This window comes from Oratosquilla oratoria, chromosome 33, assembly GCF_046742065.1.
Source record: "Oratosquilla oratoria isolate Oo_2021 chromosome 33, ASM4674206v1, whole genome shotgun sequence".
Classification (NCBI taxonomy): Eukaryota; Metazoa; Arthropoda; class Malacostraca; order Stomatopoda; family Squillidae; genus Oratosquilla; species Oratosquilla oratoria.
The window spans coordinates 26,997,032-27,019,359 of NC_134809.1; the positions used below are offsets into that span (position 1 = coordinate 26,997,032).

Here is a 22,328-nt window from a genome sequence, read left to right on the forward strand (position 1 = left end):
CCTATAGAAGAAATAGAAGTATCAAAAAATGAAATATTGATACACTTGAGTAATCTTGATGTCAGAAAATCGCATGGACCAGATGAAATAGCAAACTGGATTCTGAAAGAATGCAGGAATGAACTGGCAGACAAAATACATAGCATAATAAGCAGTTCCTTGAAAGAAGGAAAAGTTCCAGAAGATTGGAAAAAAGCAAATATAGTACCTATATATAAAGGAGGAAATAAAGAAGAACCTACCAACTATAGACAAGTCTCTCTAACAAGTACAATTGCAAAAATTTGTGAAAGAATTATCAAAAATAGATGGGTAAAATACTTGGAAAAAAACAACGTACTAAATCCAAGGCAATTTGGATTCAGACAAGGACGATCATGCGTCACCAATTTAATATGTTTCTATTCAAGGCTAATAGATATAATACAAGAAAGAGATGGATGGGCTGATTGTGCATTTCTAGACCTAAAAAAAGCTTTTGACAAAGTACCACATAAGAAGTTGCTTAAGAAACTAGAATCTGAAGGAGGAATACAAGGTAAATTACTAAATTGGATGGAAGACTTTTTGCAAGAAAGAAAAATGAGAGTAGTGATAAGAAACCAGCACTCAAAATGGAATGAAGTAATAAGCGGTGTCCCGCAGGGAACAGTTCTGGCCCCAATAATGTTTGCTATATATATTAATGATATGGATGAAGGAATTGAAAGCTATATGAGCTTCTTTGCAGACGATGCAAAACTACTGAAAAGAGTGAAAACTGAAGAAGATTGTGAATCACTACAGAGTGATCTCAATAAAGTACAGGAATGGAGTAGGAAGTGGGAGATGGAGTTCAATACAAAAAAGTGTAGTATAATGGAATTTGGAAAAAGCAAAAACAGAATAACAGGATCATATAATTTGGGAGAAGAAGGAATAAAAAAAGTAGAAAATGAGAAGGACCTGGGAGTCATTGTTATGAATAATATGTCACCTGAGAAACATATAAATAAGATTTTTGGAGAAACTTATAATTTGATAAGAACAATCAAAGTGGCATTTACATACCTGGATGAAGAAATGGTGAGGAAAATCCTAATCACCCTGATAAGACCAAGATTGGAATATGCAGCAACGATATGGTCACCAAGTACAAAAAAATGTATAAAAAAAACTTGAAAGAATACAAAGAGCAATTACAAAACTGGCACCAACACTCTCAAAACTATCATATGAAGAGAGACTACAAAAACTTGAACTACAGACACTAGAGCAAAGAAGAGAGAGGAGATTTGATAGCTATTTACAGAATCATGAAAGGCATAGAAATTACTGATAGAGAGAATCTGATAAAATGGGATGACAGAAATACAAGAGGACACGGAAAGAAAATAAAAAAAGACAGCTATAGAAGAGATTTGAAAAAGAACAGCTTTCCTCACAGAGTAATAGACAGTTGGAACAAGTTAGATGAGAAAGTGGTGTGTGCAAAAACAATACATGAATTTAAAAATTGTTTAGATAAAATGAGAAATGAAGACGGGACCCCACGAGCATAGCTCCCCTTCCCGTAAAATACAACTAGGTACAACTAGGTAAATACACACACACACACACTTCAACGAACGGACGGCTTAGAAAACGTTCTGAAGAAAATTGAAGTTTCGTGGATCCCAACGCAAAGAGAAGTGCCTATTGTATTTACAGGGTGGGGGGAAATTGCTCGTGGGGTAGTGAGAAAGTAGGGAAAGAGGAGAAGGGGAGGGATTGCTGAGGGAAATGGAAGGAAATGAGGAAGGAGAGGACTTGGCCCAGGCAGACAGGCGAAAGTGGATAGTTTTAGATACTTGGGTGCAAACGTGGCAGGAAAAGGTAGAGTAAAGGTGGAGGTAGAATGTAGATTGAGAGAAGCGAGTAAATGCCTTGGTGGATTAAAGAGTGTAATGAGGAATAGACATTTGGGAATGGATGCTAAGAGGAGACTGTATGAAGGAGTGATTGTGCCAACAGCACTGTATGGGGCAGAAACATGGAACATAAGAGAGGAAGAGAGGAGTTTGAATGTGTTTGAGATGAGGTGTCTGAGAAGTATGATGGGGGTTACTAGGCTAGATAGAGTGAGAAATGAGGAGGTGAGGAGGAGAACAGGGGTGGAAAAGGAGCTGGGAGATAGGGTTGATGAAAGAATATTAGGATGGTTTGGACACATGGAAAGAATGAGTGAAGAAAGACTAGTAAAAGAGGTATGGAAGGCAGATGTGGAGGGAGTGAACATGAGGGGACATCCTAGGATGAGGTGGATGGATGGGGTGAAGGGGGCTTTGAGGAAGAGGGGAATGTCTGTTGAGGAAGGACGGGAGAGGACAGAAGACAGGGGTGAATGGAGAATGGTTGTATGTGGATGATGTGATTGCATGAGGTAGAATGGGCGGGGGAGATGGGGGGTGAGGTAGTATGTGTGAGCAAAACTTGACGCAGCCCGATGGGATTTCTCCCCGTCCTCTCCTTTTATGCAATGGGGGGACGGAGAGGGGGGGGGTCGCCGATTTAATGAAGCGGCCTTGCTGTGGATGTGCTGTGTCTTGCGACACTGCTTCTGACCCAGGGTAGTGGACAAGGTGCAGGGATGACCCGTCATTCAGGAGGTGCTCAGATAAGAGGGAGGGTGGAGGGGTGTGGAGTGTATTCAGGGATGGAATGGGTGGAAATGATTTTATGCCTTTACCTTTTTGGCTACCTCCCTTGTAAGGGGGGAAAAGCCTTGGTATATGTATGTACCTTTTCCATTATGCAACATGCAAAAGAAGGGCGTCGTATAAAAATCAATGCCCCATAAAAAATTGATGTATGTTAAAGATTGTGTACATTACTTATTATTGATACTTTCCATACAGAATATGGTATGAGAGTAATACAGATGCAACAACAACTTCACCTTATGTTATTTTTACATTTTTCTGAAAGGTGTTATAATGTGGTTTGCATTTTTATTGGTATTTCTAAGATTTATATATTTTTTCTTTTTGGTGAAAAAATACTGTTTTAAACTGAAAGTATTCACATATCATGTTATTTGACAATTCCTCGAGTTATTTCGACAAAGTGTGTCCATTAATCAGAATTGGAAATTTGACATATTTTTCATTAAAAAAAAAAAACTTACTTAAGATAAAAGAAACTATTTCATTATTTTTTATTTAGGAATATCAGTAATGTTCATGATTTAAATTTTCTACGTGTGAAATACGCTTATTTGGGAAAACGTAATTGCGCTTAGCGTTTAAAGCTTGTTTTTAGCAGCCGATCTTTGTTTAGTAAACATTTGAGAAATGTCTAGAGTCTATCGTTTATCTGTAATAGTGGAATTAATTAAAGTAACACTGCCAGGTTGAGAAAATCTCATGATTTTTCTCATGATACGTATTAGATTCACTTGATTTGCACAATGTATATGAACTAAATTAGTGTAGTGTAGGGCTCTTTACTTTTTTGTTAATTCGCTGGGTTGGCGCTGCAACTCATGGAATACTGACTACTTTGCCCAACATAATTTTGCCGTGTGATAAGGTAAGTTTTATTTATTTTCAGTGGTATTTACAATAAATGAACATGTTTCCCTTTCGTAGATCCCACAAGGATTTTACACATCGAAGGGGGGTTGCGTTCGATTGTTTGCAAACGTCCTGTTATTTTTACACAGCTTTCACTAAGGAACAAGGAGAGATGAAAACTTTTTAAGCACTAAAACTATCACGATTGGACTTAAGATATGCACACAGTCTGTATTGTTTGATAAACATCTTAGTCTAGAATGTTGAGTATAATGCATTAATTCTTTGTGAGGGGGAGAATAGTAAGGAACTGCAAAAATTATAAAATAAAGTAGTAATTCGATAATTTTTACTTTCACATGCAAATACCGTAGATTGCAATAGTTAGGTTAATGAAAGTGTGTGTTTAGAGATCCTGTACAATCCCGACACTTCTATATTCTTGGTAAGTTTGTTAACGTTATGGCAGACACGACCTTGTCCTTCTTTCTTGTGGCTTTTAGGCTCCTCCACTCCGTCTTTGTAATAAATTCTTTGTATTTTGCCACAAATGTTAGGGTTAAAACTATGGTTTGATATTGTTGGGCAGGTCTTGTACATAGTTGTTTTGTGTATGTATAGTCGTTTCATACATATGGCTATTAGTTGTTTCATACGCTAGTGTTATAACCTTTTCATTTGTTAACATTATTCTACATAAAGAGATAGTAAATGCATACATATTCTAAATGGCCTTTCTCTTTCATAAAAGGATAGCGAAATAGATTTTTTTACCCTAAATCCATTTGTTGTTCCTCCTATCATAGCACCTTGTGGAAAGAAGGTTCATCCCTGTTACCAACCACACAGCTGGAGTCAGTCAGTGTAGTGAAATGCAGTGGTTCTACAGCAGAGTCTGATAAAGCTAGTTTCTACCACTATGTTATATGGTATACCCTCCTTATCTGATAGAAAAAAAATTAATGATTAACCAAAAACATCCCATTAAGCTGTGTCATTTCCTTGTCTATTTATAATCATTTCATTCACTCCTGTGCTATGCACTCTCTTGGTCAGCAAAAGCACCTCTTGTATCCAAGGCCCCCCATCACCTGTCCATCCAAGAAGCCTGTTCTGTCTTTTTATAGTTTTTGTTTGCCTGTCCTAAACTCATTCTTTCCATATGCTCAAATCATTCTGCATTCCTTAAAGTAGCCTAACTTTCTTTTCACCCATGTTCTCCACCTTGCCTCCACACTCCTCACTCTGTCCGTTTTTGTTCCACCCACCAAATAACTTAAACACTTCATTTCAAACATGTTTAGACACTTCTTTTTTGCTTTCTTCAAATGCCATGTCTCCTTACCATATATTGCTGTGTGCACAATTATATAATCCCTCACACAGTCCTCCTATTATGTTCATCCTTAGATATCTATGTCTCATAATACGTTTCAGATAGAAGCCAGAATCATCCATAAACAACTGGCTCAACTCCTACTTCCCTCCACTCTCATCCGCAAACTCCAAGCCACATCGTACTCTCATGTTTACTTCCCTCACCACCCTATGTTAAGATTACATAACCCTAGCACAGCTTTACCTTCTGGAACCACTTACTCCTTACTGACCCACACACAAGCTCAACTACTTGCATAGATATAAGACTGCTCTCAGTAGACTTCTCTATCTCATATGTCTGCAATACACCCCACAGTATATCTATGTCATCCCTATCATATACCTTCTCCAAATCCATAAAAGCCCAAAAGACATTCTTAAACATTGCCAAGAAGTCTTACAAGTTTGTCATACCACAAACAATTTAACTTAGCACTCTTATCTCCTAAACCACATCGTTCTTCCTTAATTACTCTCCCTGTTCCCATCTAAATCCTCTTGTTTAACATCATACCATATACCTTATCAATTACATTTAGTACTCTACAACTATTACATTCATACTTGTCCCCATTTCCCTTGTTTAATGGAGCTATACATGCTCTCCTCTAGTCCACTGGTAAACCTTCTTCCCTTAGGCACACATTACATAAATCTCCTGAACCACTACACAGTTTCTCCTCCCTTTGTTAAACACTGCACATGGCATCCATCCAACCAATGTGTCTTACCAACTTTCATTTCTTTCAATGCTTTTTCTGTAGCCATATCATTATCCTTTCCCATTAGTTATTTTTGTGGCATCTCCACTTTCACAGTCAGAGCCTCTCTGTTATCCTCTACATTCAGCAACTTCAAAATCACTTCTTTTAGCATCTGTTCATCTGTACCCTTTACTGTCTCCTCTAAACCCAATGTTCCTCCCCACACAAGGCACATCCTTTCAAAATATCTTTTTTATTATTTTCAAAATCCTCCTTTAAACACTTTGGTACCCTGTCTGAAATCCCCTTGTTTTTTGGCCATGCATTTTGCTTACACCCTCTTAAATGTTTCCATATTTCATTTATGCAACCATTCTTCATATACTTATTCTTTTCTGTCACTGCTTCCTCTCACCTTTTCATCCCATGATTTGCTGCCTCTCCTATTCCCTCCCCTACTCTCCTGGTCCCGCTTACTGTCTTTGCACAATTCCTTCTTAAAACATGCCCATTTGGCCTCTATTCTTGTGTTCAATGGTGGTGTAATTGAAAGCATGCTGGTCTTGTGTTCATTTACTTGTGAGTTCAAAATTCCCAGCAGTGACTGTTACCTGACCCCAACATTCCCAAACATATAGGCTAAAGGTGACAGATTCTACTGCAGTTACACGCCTCCTGGTGTGGATTCCTCACCTTATATTGTCATGGGTATCCGTAGGAATTTGTACAAGAGGAGTTGCAGAATGGTAAATATACACTACCAACCTGTTGTCTTTATGTAGAATTTAGTTTCATGGTTTTGATCACTATTGTACACACAAATCTCTGGCACTGTAAAGTGTGAATTATACAACTCATTGTTTGGACATTTTTTGACACAAATCTCTCACAAGTTCTCCAGGGGGTGCAATTGCCAGTAGACCCCTTTCACTCCAGATGCCCATGCATATAGTCCATTAATACCCTCTCAGCTACCCTTCCACCAACCACTCATACCCGGGGAAATGAATGTGCTGGAAATAATTCAATAGAGTGAGTAGACATACCAGTATACTTTGAAAACACCAATATTCATTCATGAAAAAGCATGTAGATATTGCAACAAATTGATATGACATTCTTAGTGGTACATCTATCTGTCAATTCTATATACCAAAAGCTTTTTTTCCCCTTTCAAGACAGGTAGCCAAGTACCCACTCCCACCCATTACACTCCCATCCACCACCTTTTCCTCCCTGTCATCCTAGCTCCTTATGGATGATGGGTCATCCCTGTATCCTGCCCACTGCCTTGGGTCAGAAGCAATGCAGCAAGACACACCACATCCACAGCAAGGTTGCTTCACTTAATTGATGACCCCCCCTCTCTCCATCCCCTCATGCAGAAAAATAGAAGATAGGAAGAAATCCCTTTGGGCTGTGTCAAAATATCATTCATACATAACCACACCCTACCTCCCCCATCCCCTACCCCTTCCCTTCCTTGCATCACAGTATCATCTATACATAGCCATTCTCCACTCACCATTATCTCCTGCCATCTCCCTTGTTCAATAGACATTCCACTCTTGCTCAATGCCCCTTTCGCCCCATCCATCCATCTCTTCCTTCCACACTTCTTTTACTAATCTTTTTTCATTCATTCTTTGCATATGTCCAAACCATCCCAATACTCCTTCATCAGCCCTATCTGCCTTCTCCTTTTCCACTCCAACTCTCCTCCTCACCTCATCTTTTCTCACTCTATCCAGCCTAGTAACCACTACCATACTTCTCAGACATTTCATTTTAAACACATTTAAACTTTTCCTCTCTGGTTCTCAAATTCCAGGTCTCTGTCCCATACAGTGCTGTTGGCACATTCACTCCTTCATACAGTCTCTTCTTTGGAACCATTCCCAGACGTGTATTTATGACACTTTTGAATAACCCAAGGCATTTACTTGCTTCTGTCAGTCTACAGCTTATTTCCACAAATAATCCTCCCTTTCCTGCCGCATGTGACCCCAAATACCTAAAGCTATCCACTATCAACTTAATTCCACAAAAAAATTATCTGATATTCCCCCACTCTCTCCCCTAAGAACATGGATATCCAGAACTCTTTCTACTCTTTTCCTGGATACCACTACATAGTCCATTAATGCCTTATCAACAACCCTTCTATCCACCACCTCTCTCAGGTGTACTTATGCTTGACCTTTTTACTAAAGCTGTCATCAAATCTCTAAACACATTTCCACCATCTCTCTATTCCATGATTTTTACCAGGTACTTCACACTTCCCAAACACTCTGTCCATTGGTTCATCCTAAAACTCTAAGCACTCGTTTAAATCTATCCAAAAAGCCTCCCTTTGGTCTACACTCTTCTCTCTACCAGACCCACATCTTCCTTCCAAGTTTCATCTTCATCCACATTAACCTTGAAGAAACCTCCCTCCACTCAACTACATGCTTACATATCTCCTCACTAGTAGAGCCACCCCTTCCCTCCCTTGTCCTCCCCTCACTTCCGACACCCTCCCCACTACACTCCCAAACTCAAAATCACACCTCTCTTTTCACCTAGTTTCACTTAATGCCAACATATCAATTTTTCTTCTCACAAGCATACTGCCTATTTCTTCCCTTTTACTCTCATCTGTACCACTTCCACACACATCAAAAGACCCAAACCTTAGGGTTCTGTTTGGAAAACTCCCAGACTTTGTCATGCCTTGACTTCTCAAAGGAATGTACCCCTCAGGGTTACAGCAAGCAGGATGCCAAGTTTCATTATTCCATCCTATTTTAGCTGCCTTCACAACCCAAGTGGGAAGACTTGGGGGCAGTATTCTTCTTCCCCCTTGTCAGAGGGGACAGGTGAAAATTGAAATATAAACTCAAAGAAATGGTACAGGACAGTATTAAGGGGGGCAGCATAGTGGAGGGACAGTCGCAGTACAATAAAGTAGCATAATTTTTCTATGAGTAGAGGTTTCTTCTCACATATACAAAATTAGGTGTGACTCTGGTCCATAGGGGTGCCCCATATAGTCCCCTAAAGTATTGGCTGCATGCTACTGTGCAAATTATACTGCACAATAACAAACACCCAATACCCCAGATGGGGTTTAGTGGTACATAGCCAACCTAAATAATGTCAACATTAAACTCAGCCATTGTTTTCCTAATATTAACCTCTTCAATAAGAGTCAAATATTTGTGCTTACATCAGGTTACCTGGTGTACTATGTTGCATCCCAATATGCACATTACAAAATATGAAATTACTGTAGTTATACCCATTCTCATTCACCCTTGATAAGTATAACATCACAGAAAACATGATCAAGCCTGTTCACAGAATACGGGGGTCACTCGGCTACTACAAAAGAAATATAGTCAAGAAGCTGATGCCAGCATCTTCATATGCCCCACTCAAAGCTCATGATGCATATATAGGCATCATCGTATTCAAGAGGTTAAACGCCCTCTCCAAAACAAATAAGATGTAGTATAGATTTTATAAACTCCTTGGTTGTCTTTTCTATAAATGGGTATAGAGTTGTATCAAAGTTCTCAAGGTCGCAATTAAGAAAAGAATCAAGAATGGCAATGTATTAGAACTTATCAATAATAATAATAAGTTTATTTGGCAATAAATCAAATACATAAAAAAAAACAGTTTGAAATTACACTTAAAATTACATTTGCTGAGGATAACACAATAAAGCATGTGAGCTTATTTCCATTGAAATTGATGAATTTGAAGTTATGCAAGTAATGCAGTATACCTACTATTGTACTACAGAAAAGGGGGAAATTTATGGGGATGGAGTCAGAGTCACAACATTAAAATTTCTGGGGCACATGAAGAATTCTCACCCTAGAATGCCCACATGAAGAATCATCACCCCATGAGATACCACCTGAAGAACTGTCACCCCATACGCCGAATGTCAATAGTGGAATAAAGATTAGGTTAGGTTGGGTTACGTTACATCACATTAAGATAGGTTAGGTTAGCTTTATTAGAATAGGTTAGGTTAGGTTGGGTGTAATGAAAATTATGATTATTGTCATCAACTTGTACAACCGAAGAAGCGTAAACCCAGGATGGTCCACGTGAAGAATTGTCACCCTAGGATAGCCCACATGAAGAAATTGTCACCCTAGGATAGCCCAAATGTAGAATTGTCATCCTGTTGAAGTCTGGGGTGACGATTCTTTATGTGATCCAAATTTCTTGAAATCTAACTTGGAGTGGAAATTTTTTAAATCTAACTTGGCAGTTTATAGTTACTCTCCTCCTTTTCCTATCTGTCTCGAGGTGGAAGTGAGGGTGTTAGTGAGTTTACAATAGAGGTGACAGGGAGGCATCCATTTTGCAGGCTCCTTTTGCAGATATTCATCATTGATTCCTAGAGAGGTAAAATGGTAGGAAGGGAGGTTTGGGATGAGATGAGAAAATTTTGTGCTGGCCCTGTGGTCAATCACCACAATATGTAGTAGACATTTATATATATGCTATAATGTACTATGTAATCTGATAGTATAATTTCTATGTATACAATGTATGAATAACCTGTACCAGAAATATATACTTCATAGTTTGGTCTGTTGAATCTCATGTAGCTTGTACAGCATGAGGCTAGACTTAATGGTGAAGATTCAAAGATACTCTCTTGACAAAGTTTCTTCAGGGCTAATTAGCATTCTGGTTTGATCTCTGCTGGATAACATAAGCTTTTATTCCAATTAATTTGCAATTGCAGGGACTTAACCAAAACATGAATATTCCTGAGTGTGCATCAGTTGGTAGTGGATCCACTTTACTGGGAGGGGGTGGACGTACATCCGTGTTGACAGGAAACACGTCCCCCCTGCCTTCTTGTGCTGTTTCACCTGGCCACACTGACTCGTCCTTCACCACTGTAACTTCTAGTTCTCATCCAGGACCTCCTCCATATTTGTCAAGTTCCCTTGCTGGGCTTACGCCTGCAGTGCATCCTGGCATGAGTTCTATGTGGGGCATTGGAGGGTTTGCTACGCCTGTGGCACCACCACCACCTACCTCCATTTCCATGACCATTGCATCAACCCTTGGAAACCCACAAATGCCCAATGCATCATATTTCAGTAGGGCTCCTATGGGATACCACTCCAGGTAAAAATTGTAATACTGCATGTGTTCCTGATAACAAACCTATATCGTTCACTTGTTGACTAACGTGCATGTTGTTCTCTGCACCTGTTTGAAGAATATTGTAACATAATGTGCAATTAACTGATGGTAAGTAGTAACAAGCCTCAATGGCTTTCATATTTTTGTAGTATTTTAAAGGGGGAAAGGATACATTTGAATGTGTATTTTCTATGGGCATAATGGGGACTTCAACATTGTTTGCAGAATGTCAGGACTTAATCTGGCTCTCAGTCATGCTGTACAAAAGCGAAAACCAGCAGATGAGCTTGAGGAAAGGTACGAGTTCAGAGGGTTAGTTAATCCATGCAACTTTTCTTTTGTTGAATATGTACACTAGTTACCTGCAAAAATATTAGCTAGTTAATCTTCATTTGTTTTGCAATCATGTAAATAGTCTTTGGTACACTACCCAAGGAATTATCAGCTAGTATGTTTGTAACACTGCCTATATGAATGTTTGCTAGTCTACCTTTACTTGTTTCACATACCTGTAAATAGCCTTTATTACACTGCCTCTAAAATTGTTAGTCTACTTTTGTTTCACAGATGTGTAAATAATTTGTTTTCACAGTAAACCTGCAACAAAACAGTACATATCAGAGGAACGAATGGCAGCCCATCTGAATTCCTTACATCTTTCAGAATCTTTTCATAATCACAGACTTGGAAAAAGGGTAGAGTATATTGTATTTTTGTCTGTTTTCACTGTAGCAGCATTTTATATTCTCCATACTGGGGTATTGAATACATAGTTATATGCAATCAATACCCTAGAGACTAGTGACACCCCTTACAAACCAGTCATAAAGCATTCTTTTATGTGTGGGAACAAACCACCACTCATAGAGGAATGCTAAGCCACATTTCAGCTTGTACTATTCCTCATTTCTTCTGTTATTCTTACATCTCTCCTAGAATATAACTTCTTCCTTTTTCAATCTCATGTTCCCATGTGCGTTGTGAGAAGCAGCTAAATGGGTCAGAGTAAAGGGCCTTTCTCTCTTTCTATATTTCTCCTGCAGAAGAAACTAGTAAACATAGTCTGTGCAGACAACTCAAGAACTACTCTCTATTGTGCTTTCACAGTCCAACAATTAAGAAAACAAAGACAGCCTACAAATAACACAAAGTAAAGTCTGTAGAGTAACAACTGGCTGCACCAAAACAACACTAATAGAACATCTGTACTCAGAAACTAAAATCCTCCTCAGAGCCACACATGAAAATGAGACACACCATCCTGTGCAGAAACCCTTGATCTTCCTCATCCCTTACTTCACATTCATGTGAACACAGCCCAATGCATAACATGAAAACAATCTAGTAGTAGTCTACTCAAATAACCTATTCCTGTCATCCTACAAGACATCAATACAAAACCACACAAACATATACATTACAAAACAGGCACTCTTTAACAAACTGACAAATGTTATACTCCACCAATCTCCCAGAAATAAATCCAGTAGTGATGTCATTGCCAAGACAGATAAGTGTTGCAATGGCATGCCTATATTCAGGTCACTGCTTCTCACTAAAACAGTACCAACACACAATCAGTGTGGCAGCAGACTCCAGTTGCCCAAGATGCAACCAGCACATAGAAGAGACAGCTCCCAATGCTATACTGTCCTTTATTTATTCACTTCAGACACCAACACAGAATCTTTACTGAGTGAATTTGGGGCTAACCCAGTGGCTTTAACTGGTTTCCTAGGGGCAGTGTCCTGTAAGAGAGAAATAGAGTAACAGATTGATTCTCTTGTGAAAAGTGAAGACATGTTTTAACTTGGCCCCACCTCATATAAAGAGAAAATGGCCATTGGTATATGCATACGTGCATATATGTTTTTTATTTGTAGTGGTATCCTATTTGACTTATTGAAAATATATATTTTTAATAATTAGATAGTATATTTTTTCTTAGTTTTACCAGTTAACTATATTTGATTATGGATCCGTATTTCATATGTATTTAACTAAATTTTTAGCTGAAGTCGTGTTCTGAAGGACGTCGCAAAGGAGGGAATATAGATAATGAAGTAAAGGAAGGATATTATGAAGTGGATATAGATAATGAACTAAAAGAAGATTTGAAAGGTGATAGAAAAGACCCAAGTTCTCCTCGGCTTATCCTTGCAGAGGAAATTAAACACATGCCTGCTGGTGAATCACCTCTTCCACTTTCCCTTATTAGAAAATTGTAAGTATTGTTTTACAGAATTGAATACAGAGTTAAGAATTTTACATGCTGATGTGACATATTTTCAACACCCTAGAGTTACTTTCTAAACACTATCTTTAGTGCTTGTTTTGTGATCTATGATTGTGTTTTTGTATAGATGTGTTGTGTGGTGCTGGTGGCTGTTTTAGATGGAGTTTTATGCTGCTGGTGTAACTTCCTAGTTGCGTTCAGTTGGTTGTGCTTGCATGAGGTAGTGGGATGGATTAGTAGGGATAACGGCTCTAGCACCTAACTATTTACCTATCACTTTCATGTGGTGTTTTAGGGGGAGGATTTTGGTTTCTGTGTATAAGTGGTCTGTTGGAGTTGTTGTTATTGTTGTTCCTAAGACTATTTGGCAAGGCAGTCCAGTCTCCCAGACGAATGTTGTGGCTGTAAGAGGGTTTTCTCATAAATCCCTCATGGAGTGTATCTTGTGTTGTTGGCATGCATGATTGTGTAAAATGCTGCTGCTTTTCTCAATATTTTATTTTGTATAGTTTATTAGATGTCTGTTTTTCTGATTGTTGGTAGCCATACAGTGCAAGTGTAGGCAAATGTGGTTTTAACCCCTTCCATACGGTGCCGCACACGTAGGCGTCATGGGGAGCGAGTGTATTCGCGAGGCTGCCATATCGGCGTCTTGATTATATATATTGTAGTCGCCCCTCCATAATGACATTCTTTCTAATTCTTTTGTAATCGCATTTTCTATGGTTATCAGAATTCACGGGTGAAGAGAGAACGATCAATATAAGCGGTGACTATATTTTATGATGCGAGTATTATTACGACACGTCGTACGGCTGGCATTGGCTGCTGCCACCGAGATCTAAGTCCATGACGCCTAAGTGTGCGGCACCGTATGGAAGGGGTTTAAAGAATTGTTTATAGACTGTGATTAGCGTTTCCTGTTGTCCAGAATCCTTGCTATTGATTTTAGTATATTTATTCTCTTGTTAATTTTCACTGTCAGAATTTTTCATGTGTGGGCTGAAGGTTATGCGAGTATCGAAAGTAAGGGCTAGGATTTTAGAGTTCTTTGTTTATTGGAAGGTTTTGGACATTTAGCTTTGCTGCTGGATGTTTCTTTGATTTATGGTTGTCTAGAGTGAGTAACGCTACTGATGATTTCTGAGGAGAAGCCTCCATTCTATTATAATTATTAGGCCATTGTTGTAGTTTGTCTAAATAATCTTACTTGGTCTTAGTAGCTATTTTTCAGTTGCTGTTCTGGGTTTATTGCCATCAGGTCATCTGCATATGTTAGTGTTTTGGTGTCATGCTTTGCATCTGGTGTTGGGGAATCACATACAAGATGTTGAATAATGCAGGTGAAAATATTGCACTGTCAGGAACTCAATTGTACAGTATTTGAATAAAAAAAATTGGATGTCTTGGGTTACTCTGCACAATCTGACAGCTAAGAAATCTGTTAACCATTTCTTGTCATTGTTATGGATGTTTGTTCACCATTTTTTTTTTTTGTAACACGTGTCTAGGAATAAATACCTCGTTCATGTATCTATCATAATCATCCTTTCTGGTAGTGCTTTTTTGTAATGATTCTGAGAAGAATAACAGTGGCATAGCCCTCCTTGAAAGCCACATTGATTTGGATAGGTGGTTAGATTAGTTATTAGTCTTTTCATCACCTTGGATATGATGGATACTGGGTTTCCTGATGATTTGTAATTGGATATTGACTACAAGGTAACATGCAGTCAAGGCTACCTCCCTTATAAGGAGTAAGAGGCCCTTGGTATATAGATAGATAACTCTACCTATTTCCTGTGGTTGGGGGAAAAGAATTCTGCCACCATGTTCCCATCCATGTTGTAAAAGATGACTAAATGAAACAGTGATGGGACTAGGGATCCTGTACTTGAATGTTCCTCTTATGAAAAGTCAGGACCTAGTACAGTAATTGTGTCATTAAATGTGTGTGGTTGTGGTATAGATGAGATTAGAAGGGAAGAGCATGGCAATCTCTCTGTGAAAAGGAAGATGGGCGTATTAACTTCAAGTGAAGCCAAGTTGTTGTTGTTGTTGTTGTCATTCCCTAGACTGTCTGTCCGAGCAGTCCCGTCTCCCCAAGGAAGGCCACAACCGAAACTGGGTTTTCCCACAAATCCTTTATAGAGTGTATGTTGTGTTGTTTGCGTGCATGATTGTGTATAATGCAGTCTTCCATTATGTGTTGTATGGTATGGGGTGAAGTGTTACATCCTGGGCAGCTGTTCACAACACGGTCGTCCAGCCTCTTCAAGTGAAGCCAAGTTGTTGTTGTTGTTGTTGTCATTCCCTAGACTGTCTGTCCGAGCAGTCCCGTCTCCCCAAGGAAGGCCACAACCGAAACTGGGTTTTCCCACAAATCCTTTATAGAGTGTATGTTGTGTTGTTTGCGTGCATGATTGTGTATAATGCAGTCTTCCATTATGTGTTGTATGGTATGGGGTGAAGTGTTACATCCTGGGCAGCTGTTCACAACACGGTCGTCCAGCCTCTTCTGGTAGCTTAGAAGTGCTGGGTGGTGACCGCATCGCAGTCTGGCCAAGTGGACTCTGTCCTTTCGTGGGAGAGAGGATTCAGAAGGGTGGATATCAGGGGGTCTGGCATGCAGCAGTGTGTTGTCTTTCAGTGTGTTAATGGAGCGGTGAGTGATATGATTATGAATATGTTTCCGGAGGCTGGTATTTGGTGGTTGTGGAGGAAGAGAAGAGAGTATCTGTGTGTAATAAAGGTCTTTGGGTGTAGTTTTAATGTTTCTTGGTGTGTGTGGGTGTTCTGCTATGTAGTGTAGCGGGTGTGATGTGTTTGTGGTGGCTGCAGCAAGTGTTTGTGTGCCTCTCATGTCGAGGTGGTCCTTGACTTTGAGGACTTTTGTTTCATGGTGTAAATGGTCTGTAGGTGTTGTATTTGTGCAGCCTGTAATTGTTTTTAGGGCTTTGTTTTGTATGATTTGAAGGGTGTTGTGGTGTGTCTCACTGAGATTAGGAGCCCATGCAGGACTCGCATTATTCATCACTGAGCGTATGCATTGTTTGCATATTGTTATGTTAGTTTCTTTGTTTTGTCCAAATGTTGTTCCAGTGATTGACTTAAGTGCGTTAAGTCTAGGTGTGCATTTGTTTTTTATGTTTGTGAGGTGTTGTTTGAAAGACATGGATGTATCGTATGTTACACCAAGAATTTTCGGTGTGTTTGTGTGTGGTATTAGAGTGTTGTTGATGTAGAGATGAGGTATGTATTTGTGTTCTTTTGTCCAGTTGGTGAGAAGTGTTGCTGTAGATTTGGTTGGAGCTATTTTGAGTCTGTTTGTGATGAACCATGTGTTGAGTGTGTCAAGGTAAGGCTGGATTATTTCTGCAGCTTTGTCTGTGTTACGATGTGTGCATGTGATTGTTATGTCGTCTGCGTAGGAAGAGATTTGTATTTCTGAGGTGTCTGGTGTGGGTAAGTCATGCATGTATAGATTAAATAATGTGGGGGATAGAACTGAGCCCTGTGGTACTCCGTTCTTAATGTTTCTGATGTGCGATGATTGGCCATTATATGAAGCATTATGTGAAGCCAAGTTAAATGGGATGAGTGACTTTGAATTTGGGAGTGTGGTGAGGAGTGTGTCAGAAGTGATGAGTGGCTGAGGGAGGTGAAGGAGTGTCTCTGTTGGTAAATGATAATATTGGAAAGTGCATGGCAGGGTAAACAGAAATGTCTTTAATATGGATAATGTGGGTAAAGGGGATGGGGATGAGGGAGTATGTATGAGAAGTAAATTGACGCAGCACAAAGGGATTTCTTCCCATCTTCTCCTTTTCTGCATGAGGAGACTGAGATTGGGGATCACCGATTTAATGAAGTGGTCTTGCTGTGGATGTGCTGTGTCTTGTGGTACATAAGAACATAAGAATAAAGGAGACTGCAAAAGACCATAAGGCCTACACTAGGCAGCTCCGTATCCATCACCACCTGTCATCCTCATCCATAAAGTTGTCCAATCGTTTTTAAAACAACTGATAGTCTCAGCGCTTACTACATGGTTACTAAGTTTATTCCATTCATCGGCCACCCTATTAGTAAACCAATTCTTGCCTATTTCTTTCTTAAATCTAAATTTGTCCAGTTTATACCCATTACTGCAAGTCCTGCCCTGTTGTTTTATTATGATGACCTTGTTTGCATCACCCTTGTTATAGCCTTTGATCCACTTGAACACTTCTATTAGATCACCCCACACTCTGCGTCTTTCCATAGAGTGCAAGTTCAGGTGCCTAAGCCTCTCTTCGTAAGGCAAATTTCCGAGTCCCTGTATCATTTTGGTCATTCTTCTCTGTATTGATTCTAGCGAATTTATGTCCATTCTGTAGGACGGAGACCAAAACTACCGCCTCTGACCCAGGCAGTGGACAAGATGCAGGGATGACCCGTCATCCAGGAGGTGCCAAGATAAGAGGGTGGAAGGGAGTGGAGTATATAGGTGATGGAATGGGTGGGAGTGGTTTCTATGCCTTTGTTTTCTGGCTACCTCCCTTGTAAGGGGAAAAAAGCCTTTGGTATATGTATGTATGTATGTGGGTAAAGGTGAATTTGGGATGGGAGATACAAGATTTTGTGAGTGCATGCAGTAAACCAACTTTGGCTGTTGGTCCCAGCTATCCCTTCCTGCATTGCTTCTGACCTAAGAATTGGGGAGGGGATAGTGATGACTGATGACCTTTCATTCAGAAGGAGTTAAAATAAAAGAGGCAACAGATGGACATGAAATATGTGAAGGGTTGGTGCATGCCTTTCCCTTTGTTAGAGGGAAAGTGCCTTATGTTATATGTATAAATGTATATACACTGGAACTTTGGATAAGGAACTTTGTTGTGTGATTCCATTCTTAAACTGAAATATTCAGTGAACCAGTGGGATTCTATGTACAAGCAAATGCATATGGTTTACCCAGAAGTGGTGTTTGTTAATAGAAACAAAATAATTTCACAAAACTTGTTTGTTAACTGATTTGTTCATTAAATGGGGCTTTCATTATCCCAGATTCAACTGTATGTTGTTTGGTTTTGATTTGAATATTATATGGACTAGATTGATGGAATTTTATTGAACAACCAGGAGTGGTATACATGTGTGTATATAGTATATATATATATATATATATATACATATATATATATATATATACATATATATATATATACATATATATATATATGCTTGTAACCACGAGGAAAATAAAGATCGGAATACTGAACGTTTTCGTCTTAATAGACGAAAACGTTCAGTATTCCAATCTTTATTTTCCTCGTGGTTACAAGCATAAATCTTTATTCACGTGTTTTATGTGATTACTGTTGCATATATACATATATATATATATATACATATATATATATATATATATATATATATATTTATATATATATATATATATATATACATATATACACACATCTTTTATACATTGTGTATATGTTTTGCTCCTCCCATCATCCAGGAGGAGCCAAGATAAGAGGGAGGGAGAGGGTGAAATGGAGTGGAGTATTTGGGGAATGAAATGGGTGGGAGTGGATTTATGCTTTTGACTTTGGCTACCTCCCTTGTAAGGGGGGAAAAGCCCTTGGTATATATATGTATATTTATATGTTGAATTTTATTTTTTCAGAAGTAAGCCAAGTATGGAAGTAGTGCTGTGGCAACCCCCAGGAAGTATTATTAGTAATTTTGTAGCTCCATCAGTACCAGAAAGCTCCAGGCCTTCTAGTTCATCTTCATCAAAGGGAAATAATCCAGAAAGTTTGTCTTCTTCATCTTCATCCCTTTCAACATCAGATGCATCAGCAATGCCACCACCACCTCCATCATCACAGTCCCAAACATCCAGTGATGGAGGGATGGATGTTGATGCAGGGGCAGTAGCAAGTGTTTTAGCAGGTCTTCCTGCTCCATCACATACAGCAGAGACCGTTACATCTCCCTCTGGAGCGTCTTCAAATGATTTTCTTTCCCTTCCTTCCACATCATCAGGACACAGTGGAGCAGGTGTGTACCTTCCTCCCCTGGGAAGACCAGCAAGTCCACTTCCTGAAGCAATGTTGGATGATGACTTTTCGGAAAGAATGGAGTTCAACAACAACAATGGAAATACTCCAAATTATATGTGGTTGGAGGAAAATAACAACAGTGCCCTCATTGACTTTAATGCTCTTCAGCCTTATGTACCACCAAATCCAGAAGACTTGCCTGATTTACCCGATTATGATGATATGGATCTATAGTAGGAGTACTGATTTAGTTTAAAGGCAAATGAATTTTCTTCATTCTCCTCTTTCTAGAACACTCCCATAACACAGAATATGGAAGCAGAAAAGCAAAGTGAATGTAGTTTGAAAATGAATGATTCCAGTGAATCAAAGATTTGCCTCTAATGCATTGATGATATGCAAGAATCTTGTGATGCTCGAAATGTTTGTCACATGCTTTTGTAATTTTCAGGCAAAAAGTTTTTTAAAAGTGTGTAAGTCATTTACTTATCATTTGCCCTGTGGTGTTAGTTGAAGTATGGAAAGCCAGTTGAACTTCAATTGCCACGCTATTACAAGAGATATAAGTTACATTGTGCACATGAAAATTACTTGTGGAATTGTTTGCTGAATAATCTTACAATTCACATAATGATATATTTACCTTTATTTGTTTATGCCCATATGGCATTGTTCATTTGAAATACCATGATCATCTTTTGAAGTGGACTTTTAATTGAAAAGAAACAGCAAAGCTTTCTCTTCAGTCAGATTTTTCTCAGTAAGTAGGTTTGTTACCTCTCGAGTTTGTGTTGATGGTATTTTATGGACTGTCAAATCTAAACATATTATTTTACATAATTTGTATGCACATTATTTTCATTTCTTAAGGTCAATGCTATCATTTGCATGCATCAGAATAGTTGAAAATATTTTTTTATGTAATGCACACCGTGCATTGTGAAGAATTAAAAATTCAAGAACTGCTGCCTAATTAGGTATTCATGAATATTAGGTTCCTTAAAGAATTTAATTTTCTTGGGTGAAAGAATTACTTTATCTTGAAATTTGTAATCCAAGACTTCCATGTATGGTTTGAAGTGAAAGTTCTTTATTGTATTATACATAAATCAAGAATATCATGGTGTTATACTAGCTCTTAGTTCAGAGATTGTACATTATGTTAAAATATTGTAGATCTAAGCCAGAAATATCAATGGGCCACATAAGTTCACGGCAATAGTTAGAAATTAATTTGCATTATGTTATGGCAGACAGTGGATATTGTTGGAAGATGTGTTTCTAAATTTGAAATTGAAATAATGTTATTTCTCTCTTTTGGTCGTGTTCCTTGTCCTTTCAGGAGTATATGGGAACTGCTACAAAGTAGTACTGAAGTTGAAGAGACAGTGATATAATTAAAGTTAAAGTTATTGAAAGTTCCAGTTGTCAGATTCTATTTGTGTTATCAAAGTGTACTTTTTGTTATTTTACACATTGAACATTATTTTCATTTTTTTCATATTGTACACTTGTTTGCAGGTTTGGTATGTATACCGTGAATGATAGTTTCATGTTTGTCATATTACACCTATTACAAGTGCAGGTTTGGAATGTATCTACACTTGCTTTGTATTCTAATTTGTACTGAGATGGTTGCAGGTTTCCCAAAAATGCAAAATAGAAAGTGCCTGAAATGTCAGTAGATATACCAACTAAATGGAATGAATATACCTACTATTTTTTCTCTCTATCTGTTTTCTTTTGCAGTACCTGCTTCTCTGGTACATACTTTTTTTTGTAGATGTTATACATGTGCCACCAAGTTGTAAAGACTTTATCATCAAAAATAATGTCAGGCTGGATAGTGAATACTTTACAACTTAGCAGATGCTGCTGAGTATGGGAAATGGTAGGACTCCAGGGATCATGTAGCATCATTTGTAGATACTCCAGATATTGATAGGTCCATACTTTATCAATCATGGCATCTTTTCATCTCTTTTTCTGGTTATCACTATGTTCTACAAAGGTTCAGGTTAATTTACAGGTTTAAACCTTGTTGTCATATCATTTATCAGGTGTTCATGTCTTGATGAAATAAATTGTAGTTCTAAACTTCTGTGATTTTTTTCCCTTGGATTGGAAAGAGTTTATGATTAGAAATTGATGAAAAAAATTCACCACATTGCAATGGGAGGAGCCAAGAAAAGAGAGAGGGAAGGGTGGTGATTGGGAATGGAATATGTGGGGATGAAATGGGTGGGAGTGGATTATTGTCTTTGACTTTGGCTACCTCCCTTGTAAGTGGGAAAAAGCCCTTGGTATATCTATATATGATGCAATGGGAGATTGTATACATACACATGTATATACAAAAAGGAGTTTTCTCCTCTATGAGGTGGGTGGCCAAGTCAAAGCATAAACTCGCTCCACATCTATCCCACACTTGTCAAATCCCATTTGTTGCCCTTCCCATAGTAGCACCTTCTTGAGGAAGGGTCATTCCTTCCCTCTTCCACAATACTTGAATCCAAGGCAATACAGTGAGACATAGCACTTCCACAACAGGGCCCAACAACTAGAGTTCCTTTACCTATATCTCTTCTTGATCCACTTACCAGCACTCATTATTTACTCGTATCTTTTGTACTTTTCCTTGCTTGACATAAATTCCTTATGTATCCAATTCCCCTTTCACCATGTCCATCCACCTCATTCTTGGTTTTCCCCTTTTACCAGTAAAGATACAAAAGGAGCCATAAAAAAAATCCAAAGTTGAAGGCCCAGATAAGATCTGAAACATCCATCTCAACCACCTTGGCCAAATAACCATAAGAACCTTAACTGACATTTTCAACTACTGGTTACACAACAAAATTCAAAACATCTGTAAAAGAGCTCACATAATCCCAATCTTGAAAAAAAATAAAATAAAAATGGAAACCCTGCATCATAAGAAACTCACTACAACCCATAGTATCCAAACTAATGGAAAGGCTGATAACAGTAAGAATAGCTACCTCCACCAATGTAGACTTGCATATGAAATTTATTACACTGTACTTTCAAAACTTGGTACACCATTATCATCATTAGTTTCTATTTCTTATGAACAGATCTTATAGAAACAATATATTTGGATATATATATATATATATATATATATTGAATATATAATTATATATTCAAATATATATATATATCTATGTATATATATCCAATTATAATTGGTGAGCTTGATTACTGCCTGAAACCCTACGTTTACCCTCAT

At 38.4% G+C, this 22,328-nt stretch overlaps 1 protein-coding gene across 4 annotated transcripts; it reads left to right on the top strand.

Moving 5' to 3' along the window:
* Positions 1–3,267: 3,267 nt before the first annotated feature.
* Positions 3,268–21,172, top strand: LOC143017814 (uncharacterized). 4 transcript variants are annotated; one of them, XM_076172715.1, is made up of 7 exons: positions 3,268–3,549; positions 10,377–10,768; positions 11,012–11,098; positions 11,379–11,481; positions 12,799–13,010; positions 17,402–17,472; positions 18,697–18,938. In XM_076172715.1, the coding sequence occupies exons 2-7, from the start codon at positions 10,392–10,394 to the stop codon at positions 18,717–18,719; spliced, it is 873 nt and encodes a 290-aa protein (XP_076028830.1). In that variant the 5' UTR covers positions 3,268–3,549; positions 10,377–10,391; the 3' UTR covers positions 18,720–18,938. The 4 variants fall into 4 exon arrangements, with proteins under 4 accessions (XP_076028830.1, XP_076028829.1, XP_076028828.1 ...); XM_076172714.1 differs by having other exon boundaries at positions 17,402–17,511; positions 18,697–18,903; XM_076172713.1 differs by lacking the exon at positions 17,402–17,472 and having other exon boundaries at positions 3,270–3,549; positions 11,012–11,083; positions 18,697–21,172.
* Positions 21,173–22,328: the final 1,156 nt, after the last annotated feature.